Raw genomic sequence first — 26703 nt, 5'->3', positions numbered from 1 at the left:
GCTGAACAGAACTGCTCATGCTTCTTTAGCAAGACTGCCATGTTGTGATTTGTCCTAACATTCCTCTCTTGACCTTTTCTGTTTTGAATTAGTTTTTCTGAAGAGTTTATTTGTTTAGTGTACTAAAAGTTTTCAACCCAGTGAATTCCACAGTGGATATTCCCTGCTGTGTCTTGGAGTCTCTTATGATAGATCCTAAGAACATATTTATCTCCTTCTTTTTTTTTCCAGTCTCATCATTTTGATGGCTTAGGGTCATCTTCTAAGCAACTAATGTAACCAGATCTTTCTCTGTCACCTCCAGCTAATGAGCTCTCAGCTTACTGCAGACATTTCTGTTATTAGTATTTAAATGAATGACCTTGCACTATTACATTCCTTCCATTTATACTATTCTGTCATCACAGTCATATAATTCTTCCACTACAATATCCTGACCCTCTTTTGTATTGGAAATGCTTTCTACTTTTCTACCTCTGTAAATTGCATCAGAAAAACTGTATCTTTTTGTTCCTGACTTGCTAATAAAAACATAAAATAATCTGATACTCAGTACTGATTCTTGGAGCACTTCATTAATACTGTTTAACAAAATCTTTGTCATCTTTTTAGCCTGCTTCTAAATCAGAAAGTCATCCTGATCAATTCATTTCTCTACAATCTGTAGATAATTCACTAATATTCATTCACAGAAATGAAGCTACAATCAATAAATCCTGGATATATAAGACTACACAGAAACAATAATTCCAGTGACAAGCAGTTCTCCATGCATCCAAAAATCACAGAAGTGATGAAGGTATGTACATTTTTGAAGAGCAGATATCTTCCATGTCCCAGTTCCCTTAAATATCTAAGGCCTACAGTAACAAGCACTTTTTCCTATTGTCATCTAGAATGTCCTGGCAAGTTAGAATGATTCATCATCCAGTCTACTTCCCTTGAGGAACCTAAGAGCTAGAAGGATGGACATCATACAGCAAAAGCACATGTCCAGCTACCATTTCTCTCAGTCCTACACGATCATGTAAAGGTCATAATGCACTTGTATGTGATCAGAAGTGTTAAAACACTTCCAAAAAAGGAAGAGATCAGAACCTGACTTCCTCTACCAGAAGTCTTCATTCTGTCTAGATCAGAAGATTGTAATGCTAGCAGAAACTTCCTTATGTTACCCCTTTTTTCAAAGTTAGTAACAGCAGGCATACAACACTTTGTCTACACTCCATAGCATTTCTGCAGTAACAGAAGTATGCTGTACATCCAGAGTACCCCATGTGTAGTACAGACAGTTCTAGTGACTGGTGGCTCCAACACATAGGGTTAGTTTGCTTGCATTGTGTGTACTGACTTGGCAAACTCAAAGAAAAGGAAAGCAAAGCACATACTACCTTACTTATTCTAAGAAGAAACTGTAGCTGCCTGACCTGAAAGATTGGGTACTATCTCTAAGAGAATATTTCTTTCGGTGCTTGATAAAAAATAGTACTTGCTCAGACTGCATCCAGATTAAAGTGTTCACACGTGAAATATTAGTACAATACTTTAATCTTGCCTACCCCTAAATATATCCCATTTAAATCATGTTATCATTGGAACCTAATTGATAGCATCACTTCAAAGAACAGTTTTGTAAAATGAGGCTACTTCTCCTCCTTAGCCATAGAACATATATTAGTACCCATCTATCTCAGTGTGATGCTTGCTTATTCATTTTAATTAAAAAATCAAAGGAGGGATTTTACAAAGATTTTATTCTAATGTCATATGCATTCCAAATGTAGAAATCTAAATTTGGAACCATGTTCACAGTTCACTATTCAAATTGCTGGAATTCTTTCATGCTTAGACATGATACAGAAACTCAGTCATTTTTCAGACTTTGGATAAACTTCAAAATGTGCACCAAACTTGGACAGATAGAGAACTGATCAATGAACGTGTAATAACATGTTAATTGCAACTATTTTCTAAATAGTAGTATCTGGTATACCAACTGTTTCCAATTTCCAACAAGGGGAAAACTGGGTTAATTCTTGTATCTTCAATGTATGTTTTACTGAATTGTGACTTTTCTTCTAATTCAAAAGCATTGCAGACAGGATGAATGATTTTGTGGGTCAATAAAAGTCCTACACTCAGAAGACTGGAGCTCAACCTCTGCCTTTGTTTTGCAATTGCTAGACTGTTTGAAAAAAGCTGAAAGACAGAAACTGTGATTTGTTTTTTCTTGCAAAGATGTGTTTACACTTTAGGGTATCAGAAAAGTTGCATGTGCTTTTTAGAAACCGAAACTAGAACAATTCAAGATTTTAGGTCCAGTTCTAATTAAAATACAAAACACTTGATGTATTTGAAAGTAGATGTCACTAGTAATACCAAACATCCAAATTTTCCAGTTCCTCTTTTTATTATCTGAAAAGAATGGCAGAAAAGAAATGTATTCCTTTTCAGACTTGTTTTCCTTTGAACAAATTGTATCTCCTTCTATATTTATCTTTAACATGGCTCATAATTGCACGCTCCTCAACCAGGAACTTAATGTTCAGATATATTATATTACATATTATACATTATGTATGAAAACTAGTTCATTTCTTATCTTCAAATAATGATCATCAAGCTGGTTCATTATTCATCAGAGAAAAATGAACTCTGTTCATTTTCCAAGTTATAGTACATTCTGCCCTGATCATATACATAGAATTACACTGTCTAGATAAATGTCTGGTCAAATATGACCAAGCAAAAGAATTTGCTGGAGTATCATCCTTTTGCTATAGAGTTCTGTTCGTTCCGTTTTCATCTCTATTTAATTTTATTTATTTCATCTTATTTTTTATTTTTTCTTGGCTTTTCTGGTTACAAAGTTAACTTAAGAGACATGAACCAAAAGTGAAGTGATATCCTAGTATGTCATAACCCAGCTGAGAGCTGGAAATAAAAAGCCACCAGGATATTAATCTCTACTGCCTGATACTCAAAAATGACAATTTAAATAAGACTGACAGCTGTTTTACTAAGATTATTTTATTAGTAACACCAGATAATTCACTAATTCCTGGTTCCTTCCAACTTCTTGTATTTCTCTCATTATCCTCTATAAATGCATATACCAAATCATCCAAAGAGTTTCACTGAAAACAGCGACTGGCATAAAAAAATCTGAAGAAAAATGAGGCTGAGGGACAAGTGAAAATTTGATTTTTTTTGCAGGATGTGAATGCCAGCTATTTTTCTTGATCACAGATGGTAGCATCACTATTATCACTACTTTTATCATATATTTATATTACATACTCTGTATATCCTTTTACATTTCACATATCATCTAAGCATATGAATACTGTGTTGTAAAGTATTCTGCAATCTACTGCATTTAATGTATTATCTATCATGTAACACACAGGGTTTTGTTTTGTCTGGAATTCCTCTTTGTAGTGACTGTTTTCAAATATATTCACAAGTGTTTGTAGTGTCAATATGAATGCATATAAAAGTACTTTACAAAGTACAATAAACAAATAGTTTATACATCTGCTATGCACTACTGTATATAGTAAAGGTCACAGAAGACCTTTGTGGATGGAAGTGATTCTAACAGTAATTTTATCTCTCACAAGTGTATTTCTCAAAAACAAACCTCAGAAAATCCATGTTTTCTGTTTTTTTTATCTATTTCTGTGTTTTATCATGCAGTAAGAAATGCACCTGTATGTATAGAACAAGGTGGCCACTACTGTTGCCTCTGAGACCACAAATCTTTTACACAGTTTGTGTTAGTGCCCTTCACAGATACTCATGAAGTTTAGCTCAAGAAACTAGCAGAGTTTATCTATTGCAGACCCCAATTTGCTTAATGTATCCTTAGAGAAATAGAGATTATCTGACATGTAGCAAGGACATAAGTTTTTGCATTGCTATGTAAAGACAAGAACACCTAAGATGCATAGCAGAGGCTGCACATTAAGGCTTTAGAATAAGATGTAACCTGACTGACAGTCAGTCATGAAGTGCAGGAATTTTCTTCCAGATCCTGCTACACAGAAGCTTAGAATGAGAGAGGAGGGTGCATACAACACAGAATGAGAGAGGAGTGCCCATACAACTTGTTTGAAGAGAAGGCTCAGGTGGAAACTTGTAGCAGTCTTCCAGTACAGGAAGGGCGCCAACAGGAAAGCTGTGGAGGGTTTTCTTTTAAAGGCATGTAATAACAGGACAAGGAGAAGTGGCTTTAAACTGAAAGAGAGTAGGTTAGCTTAGATCTAAAGAAATATCAGATATTTAATATTTAAATATCTAAAAATATCTAAATATCTAAAGAAATTATTTACTGTGAGGGTGGTGAGATACTGAAACAGTTTGCCCAGTGAGGTTGTGGATGCCCTGTCCCTCAACACATTCAAGGCCAGGCTGGATGGGGCTTTGAGCAGCCTGGTCTACAGGCAGATATCCCTGCCTATAGCAGGGGACTAGAACTAGATGATCTAAAAAGGTCCCTTCCAACCCAATCCATTTTATGATTCTATGATTAGCTTTCAACAAAAGCAGACTACAGTACGATAACACGTTTGAAGTTCTATTCTTTGTCAGGACCAGTTCAGGATCTACTTCAAAATTCTGATTCTTAAAATTTTAAATACTACAATTTTTTGAGGTATTGGAGTTACAAGAAGAGATAAAATGCTGTTTTTACAATTTTCATATGTGTCTCTTGTCTGTTCCCACAGACCAGGAATACAAATGAATACAGATACCTATAGAGCAAACATGAGTATTTGAGTGAACTCTTAGACTCCTCTCATATTTAAGGGGAGACATAGATACTTCTTCAGTGCAATGTATTTCATATTAAATGTTTGATGTAAAATCAGTGAGACAAATCATAGGCTGCTGTTGTCTCTGGTGCTCAGAAGAGTTCAGATGGGGAGACTAAATGTGAGTAGTTTATGATTAGGTGTGATTAATTGAGCTTTATTTGTTGGGTAACGTGTTGATAATGAGTAGACACCGATTAAATATGAATTCCAAATTGTTGGGCTTTTGTTTGTTTTAATTGTTCCTATTTTTGTATTCCTGTAATAAAATCTCACTTGCACATTTCCTTGGGCCAAGCTAACTATCTCACAGAGTGCAATAATAAGCTGATACTGATTGTGTGCATTGCAGGTTGTCTGAAGGTTATTTCCAAAGACTTTCAGAGATATTTAATTTATCTAACAAATTAAGATACGAGATCAAAACACATTCTTACTACATTTTATGAGAAAAATGAGGAGAAATACAAACCTCTTTTAACTATCCCATTCTTTTATCTCTGTTCAAAATGTTTTGAGCTCCAAGATGAAGACCATGTTTCAGTTTCCCTCTGCAGGAGGTACAAACTGTTGTATTTTTAAGAATATTTCCCTTTCTGTCTACCTGTCTTTTAGAAAGAGAAAAACAAACAGGAAAAAAAGAAAGCTTTTTTTCAGCTCCAGAAAACAGTTCTGAGGAGCTCTCGCTTTGTACATTTCATTGCTAGTTCTCCACAGCTGAAAGACACAATTTTCCATCTACTAACCTTTATAATATTGAAGAAAGGCAAAGAAAAATTTGCTCACCAGTTTTATTTTTGAGGAGTCTATTATTTCCACAATTGCTACAGACTGTTCTTTCTCCTTCATTTTTCTTCTTTAAACTTGTAAATGATACTAGAACTGCCAGACAGTAGTTTCTATGCAAAGGTGAACTTTGATTCTTCCTTGGACTTTAAGACTAATCTAGTGTAGAATGTGACTGACAAAGCATTTTCATTGATGTCATGCAGCCTTTTCAAATTACCCAACCTAAGCAAATGAGTTTGTTAATGTTCACTCTAGATCTTTCTCTACAATGTTTTAGCAGATTTATGAGCATCTAAAGATTGGCAAGTGGCATCAGTATTCCCTAAAGTAAAAAATAATCATGTTTGTGCAGCACAGGGCTATCTAGATCAACAATGCAAAAAAGACCTTTACTGGAAAACTGCTTTTATTTCAAGATTTAGAATTCCCAACAATTACTGAATAAAATAATTTTGAGGATAGCTACTTGAATTTCTTTTTTCTGTATAATTCCTGGGAATAGGACAGACAACAGTTTTTTAATAATCCATCCAAATGGTAGCCATAAGTATTTGAAAAATAATTTGTACAAATTCAAATTATTAATGCCATGATGAGAAACTGTGACCTCAAAGAGCTTGAAATAGAACTGAGATCTTGCCGACTGGTTCTATTTTTATCAATAAATAGTCTCTCCATAAAATCAAATGCAGAGTTAATAGATTTAATGAGAACTGCCTGTAGTCGACAGAATCATACATATTAGAGAAGGAAAATAACCAGCCACTTCTGTCCTGATCTAACCTCTAACCTATTCTTCCACATCCCAAGATTTTTTCAAATGCCAAAGGAGCTGACCAAAGTCAAGCCACAAGTGAGCCACAGCACAAATGAAGATTTTTTCTGTAAGCTGTTTTCCTGCAACAGTGAGAGAAGTGGAGCAATCCCAACTGACCTGCCTCCAAAGCAAAGAGTAATCAGACCAGTCCCAGTGAGAGTGTACTGTGAACATACGAAATGCAGTAATGCTAATGGACTCATGAAATCTTTCAGGACACTTCAAGACATGTCCTTTTGCAAGCCAACATATCCCTGCTCCCTGAAGCAAGCCATTTCAGCCCTTCTATCTAACAGCTAGCAAAAGCACACCTTTCAGAATGCCCAAATATGAAAGCAGAAAGTGAGTTAGTGAAGCAGTGTTGAAGACCCATGTTTACAATCACAGGCCTAGGATTGGAAGGAGAACCCTTTGAGGTTGGCTGATAAGGCTGAGCTTAATTTTATCACTGCTTTGCTCTGAACATCATAGGCATCTTTTAATGATTTAACTAGAGGCCCCCTTTATCTTACAGTCAGCCACCTGAGTTCTTGGAAGGGGGGCAAAGTAAAGGTGGAAGCTGTGAGGAATCAGGTTACAGACAAATTAACTATCTCTGTTATTGCTGGGCAAAACAGATAACTTAAGTGTACAGAGAAACAGACACTTGTTAGGTTTTGTGTGTCATGTTTGTTTGTTTGTTTGTTTACTCTGTTTAGTAATAGAGTATTCCATTTTGTTTAACTATTCCATACCTACTACTTCAGCAACAGTTAACTCACCTGATTCAACAGATCATTAGTGGGCCATTGCTGGGGATTTTTTCAAGATTATTTTTTATGGTAGTGCTCTTCCTCAAGCAGAATTCCTTCACTAACCACCAGCCACCTAATGTATACAGAGCCTCTTTGTTTCCCTTCAAGAATAATTCTAAAAGGTCTTGTATGCTGGAGTTTCAGAACAAAAGACAATTTATAATCCTTGGATATGCTCACAAAATTAAATCATTTTTAGCACTGTCCCACACATCACCATAGAAGTCTGTGTCTTTCAGAACTGTAGTATCTTCTCATCCTCACTATAAATCAGTAAATATCCTAATGCCTTTGATGTACGGTTTAGTGGACTCCATGTCAAGTAGCGATCATTATCCCAGTATGTACACAGTGGTTATCTGGGATACAGCAATTATTTCTGAAAGAAAACACTGGGAAAGTGCCAAACTTTTTCACAGAGATGACTGTCATGTTTGCTAAATTACTGGTTTTCTGGTGAGTCCTAGGGCTGTAAACACATATTAGCAAAACAAAATAGCAATTGGTAAAAAGAAAAGGTTTCCCTGGGTCACGCACTGTCAAATCCAATACTGAAAAGCACAGAAATACTGTTTTTTAACTCTACTCTTTTCTGGCTCTTTTCACTGTCACTTTACCTAGCAACCTGTTGATTTTTTTCTACAAGCAGAAGTTGGTATATCATTACCAGACACACAGGTATTGTAGGAGTATAAAATGTTTGAATGTTATAGTAGATTAGGCCTAAAAGCCTTTGCATCTCACTTTGCTCTTCAAGAATATTCAGTATATTGCACTGGTGTATATCCTTCACAGCTGGAGATAGAGTAACATGTCTGGAATTAGGGTAGATTTATATCATCGAGTCTTAAAAGGTGTTGAGGGAGTGCAAATCCAATTCAAAACACAGAATTCATGCTTCCCATCACCAGTTCATGATACAACACCTGAAAAGATCCTCCCATGCTTTGCATTAATTTCAACCAAAATAATAATTCAGACCCCAAAGGAGCATTTCTTTGCTATGTTCTGTACTGAGATGTGTACAAATTATACTATATTACTGTTGAAACTGCAATGCAAATTCCAGGTATTTATGGAATTATTAATTGCCTTTAAAACTGGACCTTGTAGTGGGCAACTAAGAGATACAGAGATCATCTTCTAATATATATATTTTGGTAAACAATGATATTTTGTAACCAGAAAATAAATAAATAAATAAATAAATAAAAAGATAGACACTGTTTTCCCAAGTCATAATGAGTATTTGTGTCCATTTTTTCTCTTTAAATTCGTATCAAGAACAATAATAATTTGTTATGATTGCTACTGTAAAGCATTTCATCGTTGTTAACATTACTCAGCAAAAGTGCAACTTCTCTTTTGTGAAAAAATAGGGGCAACACTTGCTTCAATATATGCCACTGACGTAAATACATTAGTACATGGCCAAGCTTTTACTTTATTTTATTCTCCTAAGACAAAGTAGAAGAACCTCTAAGCAAAGATTTCTAAGGCCTTTGAGAGTACAGAGAATCTGCATATTCATATTCCAGCATGTGAACTATAACTGTACAGCAGAGCTAGTGCTGGGCTAGAACCACAAGTTCTCAAGATATCCCAGTAGCTAATCAGAACTTCTGTCCCCACCACACTGAAATCTTCTCCTATAATGTTTCTTTAAAAAAAGGCAGGTAGCTAAAGAAAAAGGAGAATAATCCACTGACAGTGCTTCTTTGGCCGCTGACGTTTAATGTGCAATTGAATAACTCAGTGAACTTCTGTATTATAAATATGAAGAATAAATTCCACAAAATACTTACAGTTCTTTGCATCAGAAGAGGTGTTTCAGAGCAACCAATTCCTTCATCATTAAAGCTTGATTCCATATTGATTATGTCTTCAATAACCTCTTCCATCTAGTAAAATAATATTTTAAGACCAATTATTATTATTACTGCAGAAAATATTATTCTGAAAATATATGGGATATAATTTTTTACATTACTTCAATAAAGAATTCCAGAAGTTTATATGTTAAAATTCAAATAATTCAAGTATTTCTACAAAATATTCACTTATTAAAATTCTTGCAGATTTTTGTGGTTTAGCATTACTTCTTTCATCCTAGCCACCAACTCTGTCTTCTTTCCTAATCCCTTATTGCAACACCAAAATCAGACAACAAAAACATGTTGCTATGCTGTCACCTTCATCAAATGTGTCATATTCACAGTATATTGTTCCACTGGCACAGGAAGACTGAAAGGAACCTGCAAGAATTCTGCAAGAGTATGAGTCACTCAAGATCTGGTACTACAGACTGTTCTCAAGATTCAGCAGGCAGAGGTTTGTGTTGTGCTTGGCAGTACACTGGATATTTCTCTAACCAGCTTTCTGGATCCACCTTTGTTCTAGTCTGAATAGAAATCTGCTGAAGCAGATGGAATATATAATTAATTATTCAAAGTGAAACAGTAAATATTTTGCAAATCTATAGACACATAGATTTTGATGAGGCACAGTGTGAGTTTTCCATGATAATTTTGGCTTGATTTCTTTCAAAAAAATAACTTGGAAAAAAATCCTGTAAGGAATCTGTCACTCTTAGCTGCTGTTTGCCAGAGCAATCTTTCTAGCAGCCCTTGTGAGTTGCCTGAAGAGCTATAGTCAAAGGAAATGGAGCAGGCTCCATGCAAGAATCATAAGTATCACTTCATATCACAGAGCAGGATCACTCATAGGACAGGGACCATTCAATAGTTTTTTTATGTCAAATGAGACAGCATGGCTTCAAGGGTTGCTCTGAAAGTAATACCCCCTATTTTACATAGTTGACCCACAAAATCCGAGGCAGATATTTGTGGTATGGCAGTAGCGGTTGAACCTTTCTTTCATATTCAGTTACATTTTCTTACTGTGTGAATGGAATTATCCCCATAAGGATTTTGGTTTATTCCAACTATCACCTTCTCAAATACCAACAGGCACAGCTCAGGAGGAAATAAGAGGTTCTTTACAAGCAGTTGTTTTTGCTCTGGAGGATGAAGAGTCATAACAGGGCAGGAAACAATTGTTCCTGGTCAAATATACAAGGTACTTAAGAATCAGGACCAAGTAATTACCAGAGCAAAGGTGGCCACAGGGTACCACAAGGCCGTCTAAAACAATCTTTGCAGAGTAATGGTTCGAGAAATCCATAGATCTGACATTAATTGTCAGTTGTCTATGTAGGAAGAACAGAGATGGTCACAAATGAGCCTTCCAACAATTACTGGTTTTATCCTTTCAGTTCCCACATACTTAACTGTACGGCATCCAAGTTTGCTCAAATTGGTCACAGGGTATTTGTAAGACTCTTCTATTAATGCCCAAGTTATGGCATGGCACCTCCACTTCTTATTTCTGCAGGAATTCTCCTTTTACCTAATAAGCACTATCTCTTGAAATCTATTGAAGTGCTAAAAGCCATAATGATCTACATCTCACACTGTCTGAGAATCTGACATTGTATAATAGCTGTACCTCTGTTAAAATCGATGGTGGCACTAAAGTTAGCAGATCTATGCCAATTTACCCAAGATAACCCATTTATAAATATATCAGCTAACTGAAAAATGAATGAGTGATTTTTTCAGTTGCATCTTTAATCAGTATTTAACTTTGTTATGCAGCTAGGATAGTACTTTTTGACAGAAATAACTCTTATCTGGAAAAAAAAAAAAAAAAAAAAAAAAAAAGTTTGCATTGCTAGGTATGGATTTAAAAACCTACAGTAACTTATGCCTTGTAGATAAAAAGATACAACCATGCATTTAAATTGGCCACAGTTTAGAAGCCTGATCTTGCAATAAGCTATTTGCATGTCATTCAAGGGAACTGCTCGTGTAATCAGAGAGGATTCAGGGCACATACTGTGCAACTGAAGGCTCTGTGAAAGTGAAAACAATCCTCTCTTGCCCACAGTGAATACAAGGTGAATCCTGCCACATTTTCATAGAAATAAGCAATGCCCAGTTCCCCATTCTTTTTGCTAGCTTTGCCCTACCGCATTTTCATGTTCTCCTCCAAGGGCCAGCAGCTTGGTCACAGGACTCTCCGGTGTGCCAATATCACTGACTGGAGGCATATGTCCGTTCCTTAAAATAGAGGTCACTCCTGTGGGCTGGACTGTGTGGGAGTGGGACAGGGAGAGAGTCTGGCTGGACAGCTTGGTGTCAAGGGTCAAGTACTGCTTCACCTGGTGCCGCTGGCTTTGCTGGATATGGTATCTAGACTGATTTTCCAAGTGTGTTTGTACCTAGGAAGAAAATAGAAAGAATTGCTAAAGTTTCAAGCATTTGCCAATGTGATGACTTATAAAACTTCAAGACAGTAGAATCAGTTTTTATATCACTGGGTAGAATCACTATTAACCTAAAATCTTTTTTCAAAATGTTACACCTTTACACATTCCTTTCTTATGCGCTATCTTGCCTGTACATATGGGAATAAACCCTATGTATAATTATCAAATAATAGAATAGAAAATAATAGTTCAGTTGGATAGGACCGGCAGAGATCATCAAGTCCAACTGCCTGATCATAAAAAACCCTGAGAAAAGACAAGAAATGTGCTACACATTTTTCTTTTCCCATCCAAAAATGGTCTTTGTTGGAATCCCTGATAATTGCAATCAAATCTACAAGCATACACAGATACTAAAATTACTATCACAGTGTAACTATACTTTTGTACTTAAACAGCAAATAAATATATAAAAAACAACATAATGCAAGCAACATCAAGATCAACAGCATTCATTTATATCCAAACCCACATTAGGCTCACCTTGTTATAAGTACAAGTACAGTCAGTTAAATGAAGCATTGCTACCATTTCACAAAAAATAAAATAAAAATAAATAAATGCAAGTGACTAACTATAGTCCTTGATGACCATTCACTATCTTCAAACCACACAGTTTCTATGAAGTGCCTCTTGAGGACAGATCACTTTTTGAGTTAGTATGACTTTATAAACCGAGTGGTCATGCCAAAATGGCTAATTGAGTCAGACTTTGGGCTGTCCTTTGATTACAAAGATTGACAATTACTACTTCAAACAGTTCTCATCTCAGATCAATGTCACATTCCTGCAATTTAACTACTGGAGGAGTGCTGCATACACAAACCCCAGTCATTTCAACTCGGTGGCTTTCTCCTTTAGCTATGGCATGACTGGTCACAGATTTCTTGTAATAAATTTTTCTTAAGTGGTCTTTGTGAAAGCATGGTTAATATTTGTTAAATAATAGTATGACTTGCTCTGCAGCTCTTATCTTGTTTTTAAAAAATTCTATCATTTAAACAAACTTCTTTTTAACATACATAAGCAGAAATAAATAGCCCACAAAAGGGGTTTGCATTTAAATTAACTATATTTTTTTACATCACAGTAGATAGTATATTATTTAATTGGGTTACAGTGGCATGTCTAAATTATTTTAACAACGTCTCTTTAACTAATTTTCTAGTCATATAAAAAGATTAAGTCCCATAGTAATGAATATAATATTAATTATTTTGATGCAAGGCTTGAAGTCATAATATTCCACTAAAATAGTGATATAAAATATTAAACACATTGTTTAGATTGTCCGCTGTTTCATGTTAGGAAGCTATGCATCCCTTGTAAGAAGAGCTAAATATGCATTTGAGATTTACTCAGATTATGATATTATTTGTTTTAAGCAAGATCTTTGTCTCCCTTAATGTCTACAACACTAGTTCTAGATAGTATATAATGCAGTGCTAATTGGAGCTCTGATTTGTCATTATTTAGCAAGAATAATAGCTTCTCCAGCTTCAATAAGGCTTGTGCTCACACTGAAAGTTAGACAATCAGACTGTTTCCTAAATTAGAATACAAAGAGTAAATCTACTGCATGTCAGTTTAACAAAAGTATTAGTTTGAGGTGCTGAATAAAAGAGTATGTATCCCATTGTACAGAAGGAATTTGCTGAAAACCTTTTTTTCCTGTTGCTGCTTCAGAAGAACCCATAGACACTTCTTGTTTGCATTGAATTCTGGAGTCACAGAACACATCTACAATCTAGACCTTCTCTGTGCAAACTGATGAAGATCTCTTTCTAGCAATGAACACTCCAATCAACAGCTTTGAAAGCACGGTTTCTTTGGATCATACAAATGGGGCAGCATCAAAGCATAGACTGCAAATACAATTACTGCATTTTACCCTATATGCTTTTTGCTTTTGAATGAGTAATGAATTGTTTTCTTGAAATTTCTACAGGCCTACCTGTAGCAAGAAATCTGGAATATTGGATATCTTCAAATTAAATGGGAAATATAATAAATTTGCAATATCTTAAGTCTATGTTATTTTGTTTAAAAGTTTGGGATTTTATTTAAGTTTTGCATATGGACAGAAATTTAAACAGGAATTGATTTAAGCCACAAGGATATTGCTGAATAGTGGCTTGCTTTTTTACTTTCTCTGGCCTTCAGATTGCTGGTGCTAGACTGAAAGTCTGTGCAGTCAGATTGCCTGGTGAGCCACTACAGAGCTATCCCACCGCTTCCGTGTTCTCTGAGAAAGAAATCAAGTAAAAAAAATCAAGATTATTAAAGGCATTAATCTTATCTGACATTCTTTCAGTGCGTAGATCCTGTCAGTAGTGTCTTCAACTTTCACAAACAATAAAAAAAATTAAATTCCACTGATAGGATCTCCTGGTATGGTTTTGCAAACCTCTTTATGCCCTTTACAGTGCAAAATGAGGTCATTCAAACACAGCACCATTGGGGTTAAAAAGGGATCTATGCCTAGATTTTCAAAAAGTACTTACAGTTGCAATCCCTAATCATCCTTTTATATCTAAATAACTCAGAGAAGTCAATGTCAATAATAATATGTCAAGACCTTTTGAAAGTCAAATCACTTTATGAAGGCAAAGCAGAACTGAACTCCTATTTTTACAGTTACATTTCTAATGTATAATAAATGGGGAGAAAAAGACATGTTATGCTAAAGGAATGTTAAGAATGCAAAGTCAAGCTCTCTGGAAATTAGAAATGACAGTTCTTGCCCATACAACATGTGTGAAATGGGAGAGGAAACTCAATAATTCTATGAAACCTGTCAATTATCAAGTATGATCAGGCTACTGTGTGATGTAGAATTTTTATTATCTTATTCAGTTAAATTTAGCTCAGTCTAGGTTTTCTGAATGTCTTAAATGAAATTAACATTTAAAAATGACTTTTACCATAATTACAAGCAATAAACTTTGTATTGATTTTGAGCTTTCTTTTAGTGATTTTAACAGAGTGGTTAAGAATCGGTATAGGTTGCCTGGAGTGGCTGTGAGATCTCCATCCTTGAGGATTTTCAAAACTTGGTTAGACAAGGCCCTGATCTTCTGAGGAAGAAAATAAATCTAGAGAAATTTGAATTGCTAGAATTTAAATATTCAGGTTAGTGGATCAGTAAAAAATGTGAAAAGCAACATAAATGAAATATCTCCCACGTGTAGGTAGTCCTACAAAACAAAGAGCCTAGGTGTACTTGCTCTAAGCTGCTTTGGGACATTGAACATATCTTAAAAACACCAAATAAGGACTCTGTTTTTCTGACAAGTGGGGAAAAAATAGGTATCAGGGTAAAAGCATCCCCCTATTTTGCCCAATAATCCCAGGACAGTGTCCTTCAGCAGTGTTGGAAATTCCAGAATAAATTTTCTCATTCCTTACCATTTACGGAGTTCCTATAGTCAGTAATAATATTTTGCCAGAGAATATATGAATTTTTAAAGTAGGAGACTGAATATCTCCAGTTTAGGAGTCCACCCATACTTAAAACTGTTAAAAAAATTTTGGACCTGGGACATGCAGCATTTATTTTGACGCACTCTTTATTGCAACAACAGTGTAGTCTCAGTATAGAGGGTGCTTTTTTTTTTTTTTTTTTTTTTTTTTTTTTTTGTTTTTTGTTTTGTTTTGTTTTTTGTTTTTCTTTCCTTATACAATGAATACTTAATCATCTATTTAAAGGAAAGCACCTTAGAGAAACACCTCAAGATGTTTATCAGGATAGAGAATCAATAAGACTGATGGGTCTGTGGAACCTGGGTTCTCATTCCTGACACAAAATAAACCAAGCAGAAATAGGTACCCAGTGGCCAGCTGAGGAGCCAGGCAGATTCTAACTGCAGGGAGAGAAGAGCCTCAGACACAGCCCAGAACAGAGCTGTCCTGCTGGCACACCTGCTTTGTTCTCAGCAAAGTTAGTGGCCTGAACCATCCTGTCAAGTGCTCCTGAAGTTATATTGACAATTGTGTGCACATAGGCAACAAATCTATAGGTTGTCCTCTCACACATTTTCTTGTAGTGGTTGTGGCTATGCACTTTAAATGGTAATTATTTCAGATGATTTGAGGAGCGAAGGACAGCATGAAATTTATCAGTAAAGCGATTATCCACTCTCTACGAGGCACTATTTTTATCTCTTATCTGGCTTTCCTAATTATTGTGAAATTAAAACCTCTTCAGAACCAATAACACTGAGCATTCGAGAAGCGAAAGCATCTAGTCCAAATTCAGATATCGTAGTTAGAATAGAACAAAGCCAGAACAGAAATGAACACTTTGAGATAGCTTTTGAAATTCAGAACAAGTCCCAATGCACATGTACCCAAATGTCCCCTGCCCAGGGAGGTGGTGGAGTCACCATCCCTGCCAGTGTTCAAGAGGCATCTGGATGAGAAGATACGAGATATGGTTTAGTGGCTTGTGCTAGCAATGATAATGGGAGGATGACTGGACTAGGTGGTCTTGAAGGTCCTTTCCAACCTTTCTATAATTCTATGATTCTGGCAAGCCAATTCTGAGAACAGGAACATAACTGCCTTTCAGAATTACAGATACAGAGTCAAACTTCTTCATTTGCAGTTTCTAATCAGAGCACATGTCCTCATGTTGTAAAACTGTGGTAGTATTGTGTAATATCTTTTCCCACACTCACATTGCTCTTTCTTTCTTTTCTAAAAATTCCACAGTAGCATAGCTAGGTCTTCTGTATATTTACACCAATGATTTTACTTCCACATTTGTTGATGTGATTTTTCCATCAGTAAAAATAATAGTATGACAAAAGTAAGAGAAAGGCACATTTAGGAGACCTAAGTAAAGCATTAATCACACCAACAATATTCCAGTATGTAGCAGTGCCACATACCATACTAGTATTCCACCATGGGCAAGCAGTATGCTAGTCCAATATCAGTCCTGGGAAAATAAAGGGAAAACTGAAAAGAGATTCAATTAATAAATTATTAAAAGATATGAATATAATTAATGCTAGTCAACATAGGTCTCTGGAAAATAAGCCTTGTCAAACAAATCCTCTTCTGTTCTTTGATGAGATTTCAAGTTAGGTTACCAAAGATAACGATGTAGGTACACTTCAATTTTTGTGTGCCTTTTGACGCAGTATCATTCAATATTCTAATTAAAAATATAGCACTGCACAATATCAACACAGTGTATTTTAACTGGATTAAGAGTTGGCTAACGAATATGCATAATAAAGCAATCAGCAAACGATTGGCATCAGAAAAAGGGTTCTCTTCACAGTATTGTACTACTCAACATTTCCGCCAGTATTTCTACAGCTAGTGATCTGCTTGAAACAAAATGTGTTCCAAGTCAGTGAAATCTGCATAAACTGGAAAAATATATGTATATATGGGATGCAACACTGCAGAAAACTGAATGGAGAATACCCTGAAAGCAATGAATCTGGGTAGGAACAAGCCAGCAGCTCAGCACCAGTGCACAGATGATGCAAAAGCAGGACAGAGAATTTGGTGTAAAGGATGTAGTGAATACGAGCTTGACTGTACTCTGCATTTATTTGCAGCTCAGAATTCATCATGTATGGAACTTCCAAATACATCTACCCTAACAATGTTTAAAACACAGCTGAAAATTTGAAAGGATACAGAATGGAGCTACAGAAGCAATTGAGGCATAGGAAAAGTGTCTTAACAAATATTAAAGAAACTCTGCTACTTTTTTAATGTCAAACTAAAATTTGTGAAATTAGCATGGGATGCTGAACCTGAGACAGGTTTTAAGCTAATTCATAAAGCATGGAAAGAGCCACTGGCTACAGGCTGATGTTAAACAAGGTCACACTGGAAATTAAATGAATAGACAGTGACATATTCAAAAGGAAATACTCTAAATTTTGTTTTTTTTCAAACTAAGTCTCAGTGACTTCATGGAAGAGATGCATTATCCAAATCCAAGATATACTTTCATCAAAAACATTATTGGACTCAAATTTGAATACTTGGTTAATAACTGAATGGAACACAATAGCCTGTGATTTTCTAGGAATTAATATGAGTGGTCTAATAGCTCTCTGTTTGTTTAAATTTTATGGAACTTTGGGTTTCAGAACTGGTTATTATAATATCAACTTGATGAAAATTCACTCTGAATTTAATAAATGTTTAAATGTCTGTTACAAAATAATATGTTTAAATAAAGTCAAAATATGCCGGACAGAACAGTAGACTTCATTTATGCTGGATGTTAATTTGTTCCAGTGTTTTTAACTGCTCTTGAAGTAAAATTTCTCACACTGATCATATCATTTATCATGTCCTGAACACAATATCTCTCTGAAATTGTTTGAGTTATGGCACTTCATGTTCTTTTCAGTCTCTGTACCAGAACATAAGCATCTAATTATGAACTCTTTAATTATTAAAATGCTCTGCAAGTACCCAAAAAGTCTAATTCCGTTTTAAGATAAGAAAAACAGCCATAGCACAGACATTTCTGATGACTTTCAACTGGATTTTTAGGGTTAGAAAAAAAGTCCTCAATTTTAGTGATGAAATAATCCTTTATCCTTTTTAACTTCTGTTACAAACGAACGTCAACTGTTTGTTTGTCCTGCTCTCTCTATTAGACATTTTGAGAAAAGCATATTTGTGAAATTATTTCATAACAAAATGAAATTTCAACATGGCAATTATAAGCTTCTGTTCTATCTTGAAAACTATCAGCAAATAATGTAGCTGTTCACTTTAATGTTTCTTATTTAAAAGCATGTATGATTATGTCAATTAATTACTTAAGCTAAACACTGTAATTAATTTTTTAATGTGAATATTTTTCTTATTGGAACTTTGATCTGACTAGAGGAGACCTCCATTAATATGCATGAAGAGAGAATACAAAGCGAAAGACACCCAGTCTGGCAATTCAGAGCTGTGTGTTTAGCTGATGCCTTACAGTAGCTTTCAAGTTAAAAAAGAAAAAAAATCTCATGTGACTCTAATGCACTATTTTTCATCTTGTTTAACCTTTGACATCATATTCATCAGGAACTTATGAATGTTCTTTCAAGGGTGAAGAGACTGAAGAAGAAACATTTAAAAGTTCTTTGACAAAGGCCTTGTCTTCGACAATGACTACTGTTTCTGTGTTTTAGCATATCAGTGTCCAAAAACAGCAGATAATTATAAACGTAGGGCAGCATGGGAGTATTATCTTTCCCACTGCCAATCATTATGAAAACCAAGTTATTTTCTGTTGTATCTATATTAAAAAATGCCAAAACATATTAATTTCACAGTTCTATTCTTAGACTTAGAAGAAGTATATTCTTCTTATAATTATACTATATAGTATATAGCTTTCTATATACTATAGAAAAATAATATATATATTTTTCCTTTTTTTCTTTTTTTTATTTAAAAGTGGCTCTCTCTGGAATATGCACTTCAAGTGAAAGGAATCATCAACACAAAACCAAAAAAATGGTACAATAGTAGAGTATTCAGTTGTAAAATGTTAACATAGGAAAGGGTCCTTGTAATTTGAAGGTAAATTTAAGAAAACAATTAATTCTGGTTACCTCTTGTTTAAGTCACAGTACTTTAATGTGTACAGTGAAAAAACAAAGCCTAGGGCTTCCCTGAATAAGGTCAGACATATGTACACAGTAAAGTACATATATTAGAGACAAGGAAATTCAGAGGAATTTCACTCTCAAAAGGATCTTATAGTTATTTGCATTTTGGAACAGTCCTCTTCCTTTCAGAATTGGTCTTTTTTATAATTGAAATCAGAAAATGAAGAAAGCTCCTTAAATAGGGTATTTTCAGGAAACACTGTCTAAATCCAATAGCAATTCTAATAAAAAATACTGCAACAAACTTGTCTTCTTACATAATGTTAAAGTTCATTGTTTTACTGCTGTTGAAAAAACAGGTGTGGGAATGGAGAAATAATACTTAAACTACTCAGTGCATTTGCAACACAAGGGAAAAAAAACAGAATGTTATTTCTGCAATGTATTGTTTGATTGACCTATCTTTCCAAGCACGGTTCTGTTGTCTTTTAAAAAGTTTTATGAAACAGGTTTCCACAGGGCTCTGCTGACATCAAGAATCTTGCAACATCAGAAGCTGAAAATAGGATGTGTTCTTAACAAAGTGTTTACAGTGGAAATACTGACTTTGAAGATGAGAAGTGCATGAGTAGATCCAAAGGCAAGCAACAAAAATGATCAGTGATTGAAAGGAGGGGGAGTATTTACTTTTAGAAGAGAAGGCTGCGAGGGAACTTAATAAGAGTTCTCCTATCTTCAAAGGATAGTGGCCAGGCAAGAGATTTCTATAAGAAAGGAAAGGAATTGGCCAAACAGTAAAATGGCATTAAATGGCAATGAAAGTGAGTCTGGCTAGATATCAAGAACCGAGTTCTCAGATTAAGAACAGTGACACACTGGCAGAAGAAGGGAGATGAGAGAGTCCAAAAATCAAAAGCCTTCAAATTCAGGCAAGCATACTAGGAATTACAGGAGTGCACAAAAGTGGCAAACCTTCCTGAATCCACTTCAGCCTTACATTTTCAAGCAAATCCACACTGCCACCAGAGCAAATACAGTGAGAGTTGGCCAAACATGCACAAAAAAAAAAATAATAATAATAATTAAAAAATAAAAAATTTGTTTCGGCAAATTAACAGTTGTAAGAAATAAACAAAAGTAACATGCAGGTCAAAGAGCTGCAAAAATGACTTTGGAGAAGCCAGGGTTGGCTGAGAAAACTCTCTGAACAGTATAAACAGTAAAAGAGAATATCTGTAATGGAGGGAGAGACAGCAGAGCTCTCATGGTTATAGCTGTTGGAGGCTAGATCATACAGCTACCCATTTCCTGACAAATCTCTTTGCAGATGTAATGATTTTGATAGCATTTCCCCATTGTGGTATTCTCTAGCACTCAGAGAGCATTGATGGTGCTTAGTCCTTTCAGGTCCATTCTGTTCTAACCTCCTTGTGCAATCAGAAATGAGTTGGGGGAAGCCAACTATCTGCACTGAGCATCTACAGAGACATCATCAAAGCAAGCACTTCCATTTGCACTGGTATTCCTGAGACACTCTTGGCTTCTTAATTGAACTCCTGCAGTTAAGATACACATACCTCTCATGGCTCCTTATCCATCTCCAGCTTGACTTCTGAAGAAAGGATCCCTAAGGTCTTAAGGCCAGCTTGTCATGTTTTAAAATAACAATGAATCTCCATGACTTTGTGGTCTTCACTGGCAGAACAGACTCAAGATTTTAACATCGTGGTATAAAAACAGCCTATAAAGCTAGGAAAAGCAAACTACAGGAAGTATTTTTACAAAACTAACCCTTTTATTTAGTTAGAATTTAAGCTGGCAATCTAAATTGTGAATAAAACCAAGCACTGCAGTTAATAGGCCACACAAGAATAACAATGGATCGCAATCAAATTACAAAACTCTGGCTAATATCCTTACTTTGACTCTGCAGTGACCCTGTCCGTCTTCTTATTGATTCATGACATCTGTGAATATAATAAATCTTTACTGTTCCAGTTCCTCTTTATTGTTGATTTTATTAAAGAATAGTGAATGTGACTCTTGCTCTTCAAGGATAGAAAGAAACTTTTTGCACAGCCGTCTGTGTTTAAAGAGCTGGTTCCTGATGCCCTTACTTAACTACTTGCCTCTGTTTCCAGAAGTCATTCTAATTAGGTCAGCCAATAAGATGCTATTAAATGAAAAAGAGGCTGTTAGACAAGTATTCTAGGAAAATCAGTTTTGAGTACAAAAAGGGTAATCTGTTTTTTAGTTTAAAAATCTCTGCTAATGAGTGCAGTTTGTTCGATCCTTCCAAATAAACAGCAGAAACATTAGAAATTCTTTTGTATATGTCAGCTGCAACAACTACCACAGATCCAGATCCATAGAAATTACAGTGCTTGCAGTATGGTAATCTAATTCAAAGATTCAATATTTCTGACAAATACCGTGTCAAAACCAAATCCACTCCAAAAAGTAGGATTCGTAGCACTGAATGATACAGGCATTGGAAGTAATGATAATGCTTGCAAACATAACAGTTTATATTTTTATGTTAGCATATTTAACTAGGGATAAAAGCATTCAAAAAAAAAAAAAATAGTCTATATTGTTAATATATGTACTTATTGTACCAACACATACATATATTACATTTATCAGTAGATAAGAAAGTCAGGTGCCAGAAATTCAAATAGGATGAAGAAAAAAAAAAAAAAAAAAAAAAAAAAAAAAAAAAAAAAAAGAAAGAAAGAAAAAAAAAAAAAGAAAGGCAACTGGTCTGGTGTGACAGCTGATTTAATTAATTCCTGGTTACTTTTAAAAGGCAATGGTTCTTTCTTTGATTTATAATTTTTTTCATGTGACCATAGCTATCCTCTTCTTACTTGTATCTCACTTAGAAGGCTAGGAGAACTCAGAGGTAAGTAAGCCTTGAGAAGTAGGAAGAAGGATCATGAAATAGTAGATTACTCAGTGTTTGTTGCATCTTTTTCTGACTCCACAGGAGAGCAGGTATTGTGATGTTTGAGATGAAGTGATAGCAGTAGTATCCCTCCTGTTCCAATACAGAGATGGCAGAACTGTTCTAGAAGCTAGACCTGAAAATTGTATGTGTTTGGCATGTAAGCATAAGGATGTTGATTATGAAAAATAAATAAATAAATAAATAAGGTGTTGATGTAAAAACAAAAAATGGGGGAGAAATAGTATTTTGGTATTTGACTATCCTTATATTTCTGAGGAAGGAGTATGGTTTTTGTCCTTACATCTTAATTTCAGACAGACAGATTTGTACACAGACAATGTTTTTAATGTTCTTTCAAATAAGTTTTTCATTATTTGGAAGCATATGCTAAAGAAGAAAATAACAAACTGAAAACAATAAGTCTAACTCTGGCCAGTTATTCTTCAAAAATAATGTTGCAAATGTAGTCATTTTGGTTAAAAAAAGAAAAAAAAAGAAAAAAAACAAAACAAAACAAAACAAAAAAAACACACTTCAGTTTTGCCTATTTCTGATTTGAAAGATTAATGCCAATGAAGTAGAATTCACAAGTTGTAAACTCAGGGTTGTGAGTCAAATCAATTCCTTCATTCCAGAACAGACATCCAATTTTATATACTCTGACCAAGCCTCCAGTCATAGTCATTAAGAATTAAATCAAAATATCTCTGTCAGTATCTAGTTTCCTTGTCTCTGTGGCCAAAGTGATGATGAGGCAACATGTGTAGGCATGGAGATAAAAGTGTTACTTCATAAGGAATAATACTCAATTCTCCTTTCTCTGTTTACCCAGGATTTCCCACTACATATTTTTCTCCCCCAAAAGCGAAACCCATTCATTGAAAAGCACGTTCACTTTGTTAAAAAGTGGGTAATAATTTCTCCACCAGATGATAGCACTGCTTATTACTAACCCCATATTTTTGTTTCAGTCCTACATCATTGTGAAAAGAAACTGTTCCAAGGTATGTACCCTCCAACTCATACATTGCAAGAATGGTGCAGAAAAGAGAAGTGAAAGTTGGTGGCATAAAGCAGTTTGGCAAAGTAGATTCAGAAAATCACAGAATCACTTAGGTTGGGAAAGATCTTCAAGATCATCAAGTCACATCATAGAAAACAGTCTATTGGTTGAGATATTTTTGAGTGCAACATTGAAGTCCATGAAGCATTTCAGTTTCAATAAAGACGCAAACAAAATCATCCTCAGAGTAAGAAATCTGCTTTCTAGTATTTGTCTCTGAATGATACAGGGCAACCTTTTGAATGTTAGGCTCAGCTTCACAATGTGGTGGGTTTTCTGTTGTTTTTGGGGTTTGTGAGTGTGTGTGTGTGTGTGTGTGTGTGTGTGAAATCAGAGCAGAACAAAATTTTGAGTCAGCCTCGGATCTGAGTGCAAAGTTTGCTGTCACAGAAATGGAGTAGATTAGGGTAGTTGTCAGTAGTAGGTGTTATTCCCATAAAGACAAGAACAGAACATCAAGGACAGCCTTACAAGAAAATAAAAAAAAAAGGGGGGGGGAGGGGAAGTAAAAACAAATATTTCTCATAAATTGTTAAACAGTTCTTTTAAACCCACATGTTATGTTAAAATGTTCCCTATGGCTGAAAGTGGCAATGTGTCTGACCATGCACATGCTTCAGCATGCTGCTGCGTATCATTCATGGCAATAGCACAAATTGCTGTCAACATGTGAATACTAACTAAAAATCATGATATTCTTTCGGCAATGCATTTCCACTTAGAGTAATAACAGTGGATTTACAGTACAGTAATTATGTTGCCTTGAAATTTTTTAATAATTTCACAAGATTTATATTTGTCATTTTAAAAAAATAATAATAATAATTAAAAAAAAAAAAAAAAAAAAAAAAAAAAGAGAGAGAGAGAGAGAAAATTGTATAAAGATCCTAGAAACTGGTGGGTAAAGAACCCTAGTGGGACCAGGAGTTATAATGATTATAATTTCACTTTTTAAAAATGTATAATTCATTTGGGGGAGTCTTTTCTGAATTGGAGTTTTCTGTTTTGAAACTGAAAATATGCTTTTCAGCCTGACACTGATGAATATCTAACAGAATGCCAGGAGTTCATTCAGAGAATATTTAGAGAATGCAAACCCCCAAATACCTATTTATTTATTTATTTTTGCTGCACTCCACAGTTGACTGGAAATCTTACAAAAAAATAGTATAATCAGTACTTAACTGAGCAAGCAGTGTTGCTTTTTGACATAAATTTTACTTAATCTTAGTTATCTTAGTTCACCATGTTCCATTCAGCAGTGCCTCAAACAGTTATATATATATATACACACATATATATATATACATATCTATATAGGTATATATATATATAATACTTTCTCTAATGTACAGCAGACCAAAATCCTTTTCCAATTACTTGAACTCTGAAATCAATATTTAAAAACCATAAGGATTATAACTGTTTTAAAAATGTCACAAATAGAACCAGGAGGTAGCCTGGCTGAACCGAGCACTCATCTGTCAGTGTTACAGTTGTAATTTATGGCATCTCCAGTTCAATTCAGGTACAACAGACACTTAGTAGACACTACAGAGTAGGAGCCAAAATAGTGATATTAGGGTAAGATCAAGCTAGTCCACAAATTTCAGCCAATATCTACAAAATTAAAGCATGCTACATAACGGAAAGTAATTAATTGATTTTAGTAAGATTAATGAAAAAACTCCCACTTAGTTTAAAAGAGAGTTCTGTGTGAATTATAGAATGAACAATGATTACTGGTAAGTCATTATTAAGAGAATTAATTATAAGCAGTATTAATTATAAGCAGTACAGAACAAGAAAAACTAAGTCTTTCAAATGCAATAGTCCTAATGTGGAAAAGAATGTACAAGTTAATAATAAGTGAGTTTAGAATTGTCTAGAAAATCATTCTTGTAGTTATGTATCTGTATAAAATCTTTCTGCCACCAGAATTAATATTTTCTTGTTTGAAAAGTGAGAATGATTCTTTTTTCATAATGAAAGAGAAACTGGTGAAAAGACTGTCATTAAATATATATATATTGTTGAGTTAAACAAAGAAGCAATGTAGAGTACTAAATATGTCTACATATGGTTTTGTCACTGGATTTTCTTACTTTCTTCACATTTTAATAATGATAACATTATTTTAGTCTTCAGCAAGTTGGCGCAGAACTTTCAACAGGAAAATATACCACATTAGTTATACTGCAACTAAGTGATGTTCTATGAAACTTAAACAGTAAAATTTAGGAAGAGTTTATTGATATTAAGAAGTTTATTCAAGTATCAAGTGCATTCATGCAGTTATCAGTATAATCAATAGGTCACATTAAAGAATGAAGGCTATTTGCTTTAGGAGAATGACAGTTAAAACTATAATTTTGACATATATGCAAAATAAAACACAAATTGGTTAGGCTGATTTTCATCACTTAGTTTAAGTGCAGAAGCATTGGTGCTCCAATTTCTTTACCTACCGGCAGAGGCTGGATTTCTGTCAGTACTATCACCTATATAAAACACTGTCAGCCTGGGCCCAGGGACGTGAACACAGAAGGGCAAACAAGAAAAGACCAGTACAAATATAACCACGAATAATGTATGCCACTGCTTGTGTATACCCAGTTGGTTCAAGGGAGAGAAAGGAGAAGTGGCTCAGAAAGGTATTTCCTTTACTCTCTCTGGAATTTCAGTTAAGGAAGAAGAAATGATACAGCACTTTCAAGGAAAGTAACTTCCTATCTGTGTCTTAAATGCACTATTAATTGAAAAACTGGGGCTGAAAGAAATCAGTAGCACTGTAGTATGTCTATGTTAGTAGTTTTCTTCTATCATTTTGTCATTCTGTCATCAATTTTTTTCAAAAGGCCACAAAATCTAAATACAGAGGAAGAACAGAGTATCTTACTATCAACTAGAATAAGTTAATTTTGTTTGCTTTAACTTCAGACCCCAGGATTATTCTGAACTTAGTTCATACTCACAATATATTCTGCACAGTTTCAAAGTGGCTTAACAACACAATTTATCTGTGCTCACAATCTTTTCCATAGCTGGATGCAGAGTATAAGATTTGCATTTTGGTGAAACCATTATTTTTCTCAATCAAGTCCTGATTTTACTGTTTTATTTTGGTCCTCAGGAACATCCCACTGAATCAGATACGTAAAATCTTGTCAAAATGAGGAGGAATTTCAGACTGAACACTGACAGATTGAACACTGTACCGAAATTTGGTCTCTGATTTTAGTTGCACTGTTCTCTGAGCTGTTCATATAACTTATGTCTCCTTTGACAACAGCTGCTATGGTACATAGCTCACTGTCACAATCAGGGTGGTCTCTATAATGGACAAGATTATCCTTCCCTAAAGACTATGAAATCCCACTACTTGGAGTGCAAATTTCTTGCTGTCACTCTCCAGGTCTGATCTTTAACAGAAGTAGTTAGTTTGTCACATTAATCCACGCTTCACCAGCCCAGCTAAATTTAACTCACATTTCAACTCCCAAAGCAAGACTTTCATGACAACAACTAATGTTTAACTTTCCCTTCTAAATGTGTAC

General features: G+C 34.8%; 1 protein-coding gene across 2 annotated transcripts in view; it reads right to left on the bottom strand.

The window, feature by feature from the left end:
• Positions 1-26703, bottom strand: part of TFEC (transcription factor EC) — an 85611-nt gene that overhangs the window by 19358 nt on the left and 39550 nt on the right. Inside the window, exons 1-3 of one of the 2 annotated variants that reach the window (XM_072346650.1) lie at positions 11248-11386; positions 10583-10597; positions 9023-9118 (exon numbers count right to left, since the gene is read on the bottom strand). In XM_072346650.1, coding sequence (XP_072202751.1) covers positions 9023-9118; positions 10583-10597; positions 11248-11328 — 192 coding nt within the window. In that variant the 5' untranslated portion in view covers positions 11329-11386. Of the gene's footprint in view, positions 1-9022; positions 9119-10582; positions 10598-11247; positions 11500-26703 lie in introns of those variants that run through there. The other variant, XM_072346640.1, reaches the window with a different exon arrangement.

The sequence above is a fragment of the Excalfactoria chinensis genome, chromosome 1, assembly GCF_039878825.1.
Source record: "Excalfactoria chinensis isolate bCotChi1 chromosome 1, bCotChi1.hap2, whole genome shotgun sequence".
Lineage (NCBI taxonomy): Eukaryota > Metazoa > Chordata > Aves > Galliformes > Phasianidae > Excalfactoria > Excalfactoria chinensis.
Note: the sequence above shows the minus strand (reverse complement) of the source record. Positions and strands in the feature narration are given on the sequence as shown.